Source organism: Equus quagga, chromosome 13 (assembly GCF_021613505.1).
Source record: "Equus quagga isolate Etosha38 chromosome 13, UCLA_HA_Equagga_1.0, whole genome shotgun sequence".
Lineage (NCBI taxonomy): Eukaryota > Metazoa > Chordata > Mammalia > Perissodactyla > Equidae > Equus > Equus quagga.
Genome location: NC_060279.1, coordinates 21,855,264 through 21,867,328, shown reverse-complemented (window position 1 = coordinate 21,867,328; position 12,065 = coordinate 21,855,264). Strand labels below are relative to the sequence as shown.

At 45.0% G+C, this 12,065-nt stretch overlaps 1 protein-coding gene across 1 annotated transcript in view; it reads left to right on the top strand.

Annotated features, from left to right (window-relative positions):
* Window positions 1–11,461: 11,461 nt before the first annotated feature.
* The window catches only part of SMYD2 (SET and MYND domain containing 2), a 48,915-nt gene continuing 48,311 nt past the window's right edge, over window positions 11,462–12,065 (top strand). The window contains exon 1 of the mRNA XM_046683587.1: window positions 11,462–11,978. Coding sequence (XP_046539543.1) covers window positions 11,806–11,978 — 173 coding nt within the window. The 5' untranslated portion in view covers window positions 11,462–11,805. The remainder of the gene's footprint in view (window positions 11,979–12,065) is intronic.

Below are 12,065 nucleotides of genomic sequence, written 5' to 3'. Positions count from 1 at the left end.
CTCTTCTAAATTTTAATTCCTGGAGGACGAGATCTGGGTCTAACTTAACTTTGACTCCACCACAGCTTTGACCTGTGTGTCCTTTCCCAAGCAGTTCAAATAACCGTTCGGGTCTTAAATTAGCTGTATTTAACGACAATATTGTATAAATTCATTTGTTATCAAGCAAAGTAACAAATTCTCTTTTTCCCGGTTAAGAAAATATATTGTGTCTACCTTAAATTTTAATAATTTCCCAAATAAACATTTAATGTTACTAATTTTTAACCCTTATTAGGAAAAAAAACTAAACCAAAGATTTGTTGTGAAAGTGTTGGGAGAGCTCGCAGTTAAGATGACGACAGTCAACCATTCTCAGCTTTTGCAGGAGAATTCAATTCACAGCTTCTTCACTTCACAGCCATTGACCTTTTTCCTCCTGTATTTTTCTTCCCTTATCAAAGAAATAAGCTATAGTGATATATTCAAATTTTATGTAAAGATGAAACCTATAAAACAGGTAGACTAAGGCTTTACAGCTTTAAATATCATGCTTCATCTTTTCTTTTTGTGGAACTCTTCCACCCTCCCTTAAAATCGGTGGGGTTTTAGAAAGGGCACAGAGCACTGAGAATCCCGTTCCAGGTGACTTGCTCAAGGGGACGAGCCTTTGGTAACAACATCAAAGTCTGTACCCAGTCCTCCTCCTCCAACCACTGGACGACACTGCCTCCCCCAATAAGAAAGTTGTTAACAGCTCTCAGCAAAATAGAAATATGCAAGTCTTTGAAACTTTGTTACATTGAGTACTTTTTTTTTTTAATGGGGAAAAAAGTAGTGAGACTTTCCAGAGATAAAGAAAAAAGCTTCTAAGTCTAGATGAAAACCAAATATGTCAGTAATGGAGTCTTTTCTTGAGTCTTTCTTGCCTTTCTATTCAATTTTTCATATTTAATTAGAACTATTATATTTCCTGAATCTTGAGGTCAAACTGGCTTAAGCGTTTTTTGGGTTGGTTTGTTTGTTTGTTTTTTGCTTTCTTTCTTTTCCCTCCAAATACAAGAGAATATGCCTGGTAGTTTAAGAATTGATCAATCTGACCCTCAAATAGTTATTTCTGTACTTTTCTCTGGCTTTCTTACTCCTTCCACTGATATAAATAGTTTCGTCTTCTGTGGCAGCTCTGCCTGCAGTAACAACGCTGCAATGCAGCTGAGACGCTCGTGTCAGGACTGCAAATTATGCATTAGGGATGTTCTTGCTGTGCTCCAGCTTGAAAGCAGAGGCTTATTTCTGAGTCCACACCTTTGCCTGCCAGCGAGACAACAGAGCGTGACCTGGGTGCCTTTGGCCATCTGGATTCGTAAGCATTCCAAGCCAACATGGATGATTCCATGACCAGGAAAATAACAACAATATACCCCCCTCTAAACAATAACAAAACGCTCACCCCTTTCATAATTGTTTTTAACTATTTCAGAATAAAGATTTTAAACTCTTCATGGATTCACTACCTAGAATTGTTTATTCAATCCTTGGGATATGGTATAATAAAGTCTAGGAACTAGCTCAAAAATATTACCAGTATAACATACCCTTAAAATCAAAGTATCATCTCTCATCAAAATTTTATCAGCCCTTTCAGCACTTAAGTCCCTCAGAATATATTTGAGAATCTAACACGTAATGAGTATCGAGCTATCCACAGAGAAGACAACCAAATAAAGATAATATACAGCATCTTCTTTGAAGACCTTTTAACTTACGTGGGGCCATACATATTTAAAGTTGACTACATGCCATGAAGTTACAGATAGATAGGACTTACCTTAGGAAACAGACATCACGCTGGGGAGAAATGTTTGGAGAAGGTTTCTCAGAATAGATAGAACGCGAGCTGAGTAAGACAGGTAGAGGTAGGGTTTTTCAAGCCAGAAAAAGGAGCCTATCTTTGATGAGATATACAATAAAGAGCAACTGAAAGTTCTTCAACAGAAAGTCTTGTTATTAAAGCAGTTCTTTTAAGACAATGTGTTTGTCAGCAGTAAATAAGGCACACAGAATAGGGAGAGACCAGACAGATGCAGCTCATCTATAAATGCAGGTGTTTAAGAAACTGCAACAATTTTCATTATAAGCCTTCATTTTCCCTGGGTGGCAGAAACGTCACGTCAGTCAGTTTCCTGGGGGTGCCTCTCATGTTTGGGTGCCACCGCGATGCTAAGGCACTGAGTGTTTGGCAGGGGCTGAACATCTCGTCCTTGGTCATCAGCCCACACAGTCTCTGTTGAGTTGTCCCTTGTTGTCATCCACAGTGGCTCTTTCGGATGGCTCCCTTGTCTACTATAGGGCCCCTCTCAGGTACACGGGAACTCACTCTCCTGCTTCGCATGGGAAACCTCTGAGAGTTCTCAGTCATTTCTCCCACAAGCACTTTCTAGTATGCAGGGAATTCTGGGGTCTACTTGAGACTAGGACACAGATTATCTCTGCTCCTAATCCCCTCAAACCTATGGGGCTTTTTGTTATGTTATCCCACTTCTCTAGGGTTCAGCCTGGAAGGAACCTAAGGCACATGCCCCTTTCTCAGATAAGCAGCCCAATTTCCTTCTGGCTTTCCTTCCAATTCTCCCTCTCATCCCAGTCCTGGAGAATCTTCCTGGGCAGGGCGAGTCCTTGCTGCTACATCATCATGGATTTGCTACTACAGGAGCCCTGAATCTCCTGAGACCCTCCTGGGCTTCAGGAGCCTTTGCTCCTCTTCTGCAATATCATTTCTTCTCCCAGTCAATGCCCCTGACTGAACGGGAGGTCATGGTTAGGGGGATAAGAGGAAACGCAGAGCCGGATGTATGGTCATTGGCTAACTCAAAATGTTACTGCTATCGCGGTAACGCAGAAGTGAAGCTATAAGAGCCAAGTGGCGTAAGAAAGGAAATGATGGGAGATGAAATATAGAGATGGAAGAAATAACAAGATCTTGTTGTGGAATACTCACGGGACACAAGGTGGGAGGAAATGAACCTGAGGGATTGGATGGAGGTGATGTCAGCTGTCATGGGACATATTTTTCTGTGGTTCATATCCCCCTGTCTCCTTTCCCTTCACATACTCTCATCACCAGGTCCTGTTAATTAATTAAGTTCTTCAGATCCATATCCCTCCTCTCCATCACCACTGTCACAGCCCTTGTTCATGCCAGCATCTCTCCTCTGGACTATCTATTACATTAGAGTCCCTATTTCTCTCTCTCTGTCCTCACCCTTCTGTAATTTATCCTACATTCAGCCGCAGAAATGACCTCTCTAAAGCAACAACCGGATCATGTCAGCCAAATTTCTTCTCTGGCTCCGTAGTACCCAAACAGTGCATCTAACTCCTACGCACATGGCCTTAGGGAATGCTTCATCACTGGGCCACTCCTGCGTAGGGCTGTAGCCTGGGCCGAACCGCAAGGCAGTGCCGTGCAATGGTCTAGAGCGTGGACTCCTGCCACAGCCTGGCTGAGTCCTCACCGCACTGCTCCCTTGGACAAGTTATTTGACTACAGTGATTCAGCGTCTTCATCTATAAAATGTTGTTGGGAGGACTAAATGAGAAGATATTTAAAAAGTGCAGGGGGCTATTAATAAAATTAGGAATGACAGAGGAGAAATCACAACAGATACCAATGAAATACAAGAGATCATAAGAGAATACTATGAAAAACTATATGCCAACAAATTGAACAACCTGGAAGAAATGGACAAATTCCTAGACTCCTACAATCTCCCCAAACTGAATCAGGAAGAAATGGAGAATCTGAATAGGCCAATCACAAGTAAGGAAATAGAAACGGTAATCAAAAACCTCCCCAAAAATAAGAGTCCAGGACCAGACGGCTTCTCTGGAGAATTCTACCAAACATTCAAAGAAGACTTAATACCTATTCTCCTCAAACTGTTCCAGAAAATTGAGAAAGATGGAGAACTCCCTAACACATTCTATGAAGCCAACATCACTCTGATCCCCAAACCTGACAAGGACAACACAAAGAAGGAGAACTACAGGCCGATATCACTGATGAACATAGATGCAAAAATCCTCAACAAAATTTTGGCAAACCAAATACAGCAATACATCAAAAAGATTATACACCATGATCAAGTGGGATTTATACCAGGGACACAGGGATGGTTCAACATCCGCAAGTCAATCAACGTGATACACTACATCAACAAAATGAAAAACAAAAACCACATGATCATCTCAATAGATGCAGAGAAAGCATTCGACAAGATCCAACACCCATTTATGATAAAAACCCTCAGTAAAATGGGTATAGAAGGAAAGTACCTCAACATAATAAAGGCCATATATGATAGACCCACAGCCAACATCATACTCAATGGACAAAAACTGAAAGCCATCCCTCTGAGGACAGGAACAAGACAAGGGTGCCCACTTTCACCACTCCTATTCAACATAGTACTGGAGGTGCTGGCCAGAGCAATTCGGCAGGAAAAAGAAATAAAAGGAATCCAAATAGGTAACGAAGAAGTAAAACTCTCGTTGTTTGCAGACGACATGATCTTATATATAGAAAACCCCAAAGAATCCACAGAAAAACTATTAGAAATAATCAACAACTACAGCAAAGTAGCAGGGTATAAAATTAACGCGCATAAATCAGTAGCATTTTTATACACTAACAATGAACTAACAGAAAAAGAACTCAAGAACTCAATCCCATTCACAATCGCAACGAAGAGAATAAAATACCTTGGGATAAACTTAACCAAGGAAGTGAAGGATCTATACAATGAAAACTACAAGACTTTCTTGAAAGAAATTGACGATGACATAAAGAGATGGAAAGACATTCCTTGCACATGGATTGGAAGAATAAACATAGTTAAAATGTCCATACTACCTAAAGCAATATACAGATTCAATGCTATCCCAATCAGAATCCCAAGAACATTCTTCACAGAAATTGAACAAACAATCCTAAAATTCATATGGGGCAACAAAAGACCGCGAATTGCTAAAGCAATCCTGAGCAAGAAAAACAAAGCCGGCGGAATCACAATCCCCGATTTCAAAACATACTACAAAGCTACAGTGATCAAAACAGCATGGTACTGGTACAAAAACAGGTCCACAGATCAATGGAACAGAATTGAAAGCCCAGAGATAAAACCACACATCTATGGACAGCTAATCTTCGACAAAGGAGCAGAGGGCCTACAATGGAGAAAAGAAAGTCTCTTCAACAAATGGTGCTGGGAAAACTGGACAGCTACATGCAAAAGATTGAAAATTGACCATTCTTTTTCACCACACACCAAAATAAACTCAAAATGGATCAAAGACCTAAAGATTAGGCCTGAGACAATAAGTCTTTTGGAAGAGAATATAGGCAGTACACTCTTTGACATCAGTTTCAAAAGAATCTTTTCGGACACTGTAACTCCTCAGTTGAGGGAAACAATAGAAAGAATAAACAAATGGGACTTCATCAGACTAAAGAGCTTCTTCAAGGCAAGGGAAAACAGGATTGAAACAAAAAAAAAGCTCACTAATTGGGAAAAAATATTTACAAGCCACTTATCCAACAAAGGGTTAATCTCCATAATATACAAAGAACTCACACTGCTTAACAACAAAAAAACAAACAACCCGATCAAAAAATGGGCAGAGGACATGAACAGACATTTCTCAAAAGAAGATATGACTATGGCCAATAGACACATGAAAAGATGTTCATCATCGCTAATCATCAGGGAAATGCAAATCAAAACTACACTAAGATATCACCTTACCCCCGTTAGATTGGCAAAAACATCCAAAACCAAGAGCGACAAATGTTGGAGAGGTTGTGGAGAAAAAGGAACCCTCATACACTGTTGGTGGGAATGCAAACTGATACAGCCACTATGGAAAACAGTATGGAGATTTCTCAAAAAGTTAAAAATAGAAATACCCTATGACCCAGCCATCCCATTAATGGGTATCTATCCTAAGAACCTGATATCAGAAATCTCAAGAGTCCGTTGCACCCCTATGTTCATCGCAGCATTATTTACAATAGCCAAGACGTGGAACCAGCCTACATGCCCAGAAACTGATGATTGGATAAAGAAGATGTGGTATATATATACACAATGGAATACTACTCAGCCATAAAAAAAGACAAAATCGGCCCATTCACAACAACGTGGATGGACCTCGAGGGTATTATGTTAAGCGAAATAAGCCAGTCAGAGAAAGACGAACTCTATATGACTCCACTCATAGGTGGAAATTAGCATATTGATAAGGAGATCTGATCGGTGGTTACCAGGGAAAAGGGGGGGTGGGGGGAGGGCACAGAGGGGGAAGTGGTGTACCCACAACATGACTAACAAAAATGTACAACTGAAATCTCACAAGGTTGTAATCTATCATAACATTAATTAAAAAAAAAAAAAAGTGCAGGGGGCTGGCTCCGTGGCCAAGTGGTTAAGTTCGCGTGCTCCGCTGCGGCAGCCCAGGGTTCGGATCCTGGGCGCAGACATGGCACCGCTCGTCAGGCCACGTTGAGGTGGCGTCCCATATCCCACAACTAGAAGGACCTGCAACTAAGATATACAACTGTGTACAGGGGGGATTTGGGGAGATAAAGCAGGGGGAAAAAAAAAGATTGGCAACAGTTGTTAGCCCAGGTGCCAATCTTTAAAAAAAATAAATAAATAAATAAAAATTAAAAGTGTACCTGGTACATAGTAAGAGCTATGGAAGCATTTGTTAAAGAAAAATACTTCCCTGGGTTGTCAAGTTTCTTCCTATCCCAGTGAATTTCCACCTTCAGGTTCTTTTTTTAATTTAATTTAATTTATTTATTTATTTTTCTTTTTTCTCCCCAAAGCCCCCCAGTACATAGTTGTATATTGTTCGTTGTGGGTCCTTCTAGTTGTGGTATGTGGGATGCCGCCTCAGCGTGGCTTGATGAGCAGTGCCACGTCCACGCCCAGGATTCGAACCAACGAAACACTGGGCTGCCTGCAGTGGAGCGGGTGAACTTAACCACTCAGCCACGGGGCTGGCCCCCACCTTCAGGTTCTTAAACCCACTTTGGGGGCCCCTCTTCCCCTTGGTCAATTTTCAGTCTTCCTTCTAGAAGGAGCTGAAATGTCAGGTCCACTGTGAAGCCTTTCTATTACCCTTTGCTCGTCCCCCTATTTGCTGTATTACAATTTGCATCTGTTTCCTGTGGTTGCTGCGACAAATCACCACAAACCGGATGGCTTAAAACAACACAAATTTATTCTCTCGTGGTTCTGGAGGCCGGAAGGTGAAATCAGCATCACTGGGCTGAAATCAAGGTGTTCGCAGGGCCACACTCCTTCCGGAGGCTCTGGGGGGAGATCCGTTCCTTGCCTCTTCCGGCTCTGGTGGCTGTCCCCATTCCTGGGTTTGTGGCCGCACCACTCGAGTTTCTGCCTCGGTGATACCAGGGTAGCCTCCTCATCTGCCTGCGTTAAATCTCTTCTCCCTCTCGCTTGTAAGGACACCTGTGACTGCACTGAGGGCCCACCTGGACAATCCAGGCTAACCACGCCATCTCAAGAGCCTCAATTACCACATCTGCAAGACCTTTGCAAACCACAGAAGGCAAGATTTACAGCTGCCAGGAATTAGGAACGAACGTTTTGGGATGCCTTTATTCAGCTACGACATAAGTGCTCGCATGTATGTTGGCCTTTTCACCTTTGTATGACAAGGGTCCATCATGGAATAAGCACATAATGTGTAAGCAATAGATGACATGCATACAGAGGTAGAGTGGCACGAGGTATAGGGCCATTGTTCACGCTCATCTGCATTCCTTCTTGGCTAAGGCTTTATTTCCCCAGGCCAGAGCTATTTCTTTCGTGTGCTAATCTCTGGTTGGAAGGATATTTACTCATAAATCAGACTGACGTCTAGGTTAGAGAAATTAGGCAAAGGGGGCCTTCATCCTTATATTGCTTCTTCTGGGCTACAGTGAGGTGAATTAACCAAAAATCTCCATTCAGACTCCATCCCTTCCCAGCCCTGGGGCGGAAGGGAGTGGAAAAGGTGGAGGAGCAGCTGGAAGGCGACTTTCACGGAATGTGAGAATGTGGAGTGGCAGAGTGACAAGCATGAGCTGCATTAAGAGTACTGTCATCGGTTTGCCCCAGCTGGTTTGTTGCCATTCCTTGGCCGTTTATTTTAAACACGGTTTTCTCCGTAATTTAAGCCCCTAACTTCACGGCTGTTGCTTAACTTACCATTTCCCCAGTTTGAGTCACCTGAGTTCACACAGGCATTTTTCTGAAATGAGGCTGTTTCTTTTCCAGTGTTCTTAAATCCCAGTCACCTTTTCCCCCCGAGAATAAATCTGTTTCAGCCGCGGCTCACCTGGAAAGACAACTCGGCAGCTAGGCTGTTATTTCTCTCGGCTGTTGGAAATCTTGATGAAAGAGGAAAAAATTAATTGCAATAAAAAAAGCAAAGAAGTAGGTTATTTTGCACAATTAATCCTTGAAACAGTCAATTGTTTACTGTATTATAATTGTTTGTTTACTTCTATGTCAGTCTTTCCATCTTTGTGCTGGTTAGATTCCCCCAGAAATCAGGAAGTTAAAAAACTACAGAGCCCCCCAATTTATCCAAGATTTGCCTAAGTAGGCATGTGTCCAGAAACTTCTAAGGTTTGAGAAAATTCTTTCGCTAACACATAATATCCATCTGTAATAAAACATAATTGTCAGAGTCTATTTAGGAAGCATGACTGGCATAAAGCTCCTCTAACATAATAGTCTGGCACCTGTCAGAGGCTTTTTTGAACAGAGTAGACTCCTGAAGCCTGTCCAACAAGACCTACTTACCTCCTAAAATCATCTCGAACAACACTCTCCCTCTAGCTCTGCTCCAGCTACTCTGTCTTTCATATGGGTCATGCTTCTTCCTATCAATGGAACTTTGCACATGCTGTTCCCTTTGCTTAGAATGCTTGTGCCTCCTTGTCTTCTCTTGATTAAGTGCTAGTCATCCTTTAGAACTTAGTTCAGGCATTATTCTCACTGAAAAACTTTCTCAGACTAGGTCAAACCCCCAAAGCACTGCCTCAGCACTCAGACCACTGACGGTTTGTATTTGTCTGTGTGATTATCTGATAAATGTCCACTTCATCTGCCAGACTGCACAGAGCTCTGTGAGGGCAGGGAATAAGTCAGTCTTTGCTACCATGACATCAGCAGCCCTTACGACTGTTGCCGGAACACAGTCAGCATGTAACAAATATCTAAATGTTGAATATGTCGTGGAATCTCCTGCTAGCTCTGCCACTGGGTTATTAGGCAAGTTACTTAACTCTACAGGGCCTCGCTCTCCTCTTTGGTAAAGAAAATGCTTCTTTCATTCCCCAAATCCTAGGATATTTATGCTTCCTGTCTTGAGCCTACAAGATTGATCAGGCTAAAGCTAGAAAGTTAGAAAGTCAACATTATCTGTTATCTGCCTGCCGTGTATCTCCTCACATGGAAAAACCAGATGCCAAGCAAGAAATTGGAATTACCTTCAACATCTTTGCCTCTTTCCCTCAGGCCACTGCCTTCATTCCAGCTTGCTTCACCTCTCACTTAAAATACTGCAGATGCTCCCTTAACTGGTGGTCCTGGGTCCAGTGCTCTCCCCTTCCAGTCTATCTGCAAAGCTGCCAGTAGAATTCGGTCTAAAACACTGGACCCATCAATTGTGGCACCCCTCTGCTTAAACGCTGTCAGTGACTCCCACATCACCTCTGGGACAAAATTCATTTGTTGAGAAGATGCCCTTCCACTGTTCCTGCCTCACCTCCTGACCTCTCCTCGAGAGCTCACGCTCCACTCAGAACGGCTCCAGGGGGCCCAACTACACATGGTTCTTTCAAGTCCCTCCGTCTTTGCATGCAGTTCCTTCCGTCTGGAAAACTGTTCTCCTTTCCTGCACTTGCCAGGTCCTGTCCATCCTTAGGCCCAGCTCAAATGTTACTTGAATGTGGCACCTGCCTTGATCAAACTCTCATTACCCAGGCTGAGCTTGTCACACACTGCCTGTGTTCCCACAGAACACTTTGTACAAGCCACTGTGATGACACTTATCTCAGTGAGCTGTAGTTGTCTGCAGAGGGACATGTGGGTTAAGAGCATGGGCCTCAAATTCAGACTGAGTTGAGGTTGAAACCAAATTCTGCAACTTACTGTGTGGCCTTGGAAATCCTTCTTTCGGAGTTCTAGTTTCCTGATTTTGGAAATGGGAGACAGAACTCCTGACTCCCTGGGCTGTTGTAATCATGGATTAAAGGAGATAATGCACTTGGCACAAAGCCTGACCCATAATACTCAATAACTAACGGTAATGATCATTGGCTTGTCAACGTGTCAAATGCAAAGATCCAGGCTCACGTCTTGCCCATCTTTCTATCCCAGTGACTGGCACACAGTGGGTGCTCAGTGAATGCTTCTTAAAATGCATAAACGAAATAGTATCCATAATGCATTTTTCTTTACAGGAAGGCTAGAGGTTTATTCATTTTAGGAATTTTATTCAAGTGTCAAAAACTCTACAGATCTTATGACATACTCCAAATCATATTCAGCTTTCCCTTTGCTAAACTAGCCTGCACTTGGACGTGTGACAGTTTCAGATCAAATCTAGCTTTAAGTATTAGCGTTTTCTGCTCAATTCTCTCTTCACACTGAGTCTTCACTGTATTCACATCAGTTTCAGCCTTTACACAATCCTCTGTGGAACCCAGATTATATCCTTCTTCCTCATGGGAGTAACACCCACAGCAAGCATGCGTATGGGACTCGGGTGCCAAACACTGTTCTATGAGCTTTACGTGTTTTAAATCCGCACCATGACTCATCATAACCTAACTGACTTTTCTGAGATGACAGTGAGCAAACCGATTCAAACCACTACAAGTTCTAGCCTACTGTTCTGGCCACAGCCTGGCGTTGCCCGCAAGAAGCCTAAGTTCCTTGAAGGCAGTTGCCTCCAGTTTCCTCTCCATGGTCCCCGTCCGCAGGGACGCCCAGGGAGCTCGGCTCACTGTGTACTTCCTCTTCCGTCCACGTAATTAACTTCTACCAGGGGGCAGAGGGAAGACTGTGTTCACACCGAATACTCGAGAGACGCCCCAGGTTTAAAGCCTCACAAGGTTTAAAAACTTTGAACCTGGGGAAAGCACCCTTTAACTGTCAGCACATCAAACTTTCCCACCGTGGTTCCTCTTCGGTGTTCCCCATGACTCCTCCTAGGGTGTCCCATCAGCACATAAGAGCAGAAGGTTGAGAAGCATCTCTGCCCCCTTCAATTTACCCCGGGCGGGTCATCCTATGGGCCACGCCGACTGTCCAGGGGAGGCCTTGGATACCTGTCCCCCTAGGCGACCCCATCCCGCCCACGGGTGACGGGACGGCGTCCGGCTCTCCGTAGAGACGCCGCGGAGGCGCAGACGCCGGCTGCCCTCCTTCCAGGAGCCGCCAGGGCTGCAGCTTTGTCGCGACCACACCAGAAACGGCCCGGGGCGCGTGCGGAGCGGCCACCGAGGGTCCCGCGCGCCGGGCTGGGCGGTCGGCCTGTCCCCCTCCCGCGGGGGCGCGTCAGGACCGGGCGGGGCCGCCGTCCCTTCCGGGGAGCGCTGGCGGCCGGGCCGCGTCCGCCGGGCGGCTCCCCACCCCGCCCCCGCGGCTCTGGGTGACGCTTCTCCAATAACAGCTCGCGGGGAGCGCCACTCCGGGCACAGCCGGCGCCCTCCGTGCCAGCGCAGCCGCCCGCCTCGCCGCCACCATGCGGGCCGAGGGCGACGGCGGCCTGGAGCGCTTCTGCAGCCCCGGCAAGGGCCGGGGGCTGCGGGCCCTGCAGCCCTTCCAGGTGGGGGACCTGCTCTTCTCCTGCCCGGCCTACGCCTACGTGCTCACGGTCAGCGAGCGCGGCAACCACTGCGAGCACTGCTTCGCCAGGTAGGGCGGCGGCGGGGCGCGCGCGCGGGCGGGCGGGGACGCGCGCCGGGGCTCGGACCGCGGCGGGAGCGAGTGCGCGCGGCGCGC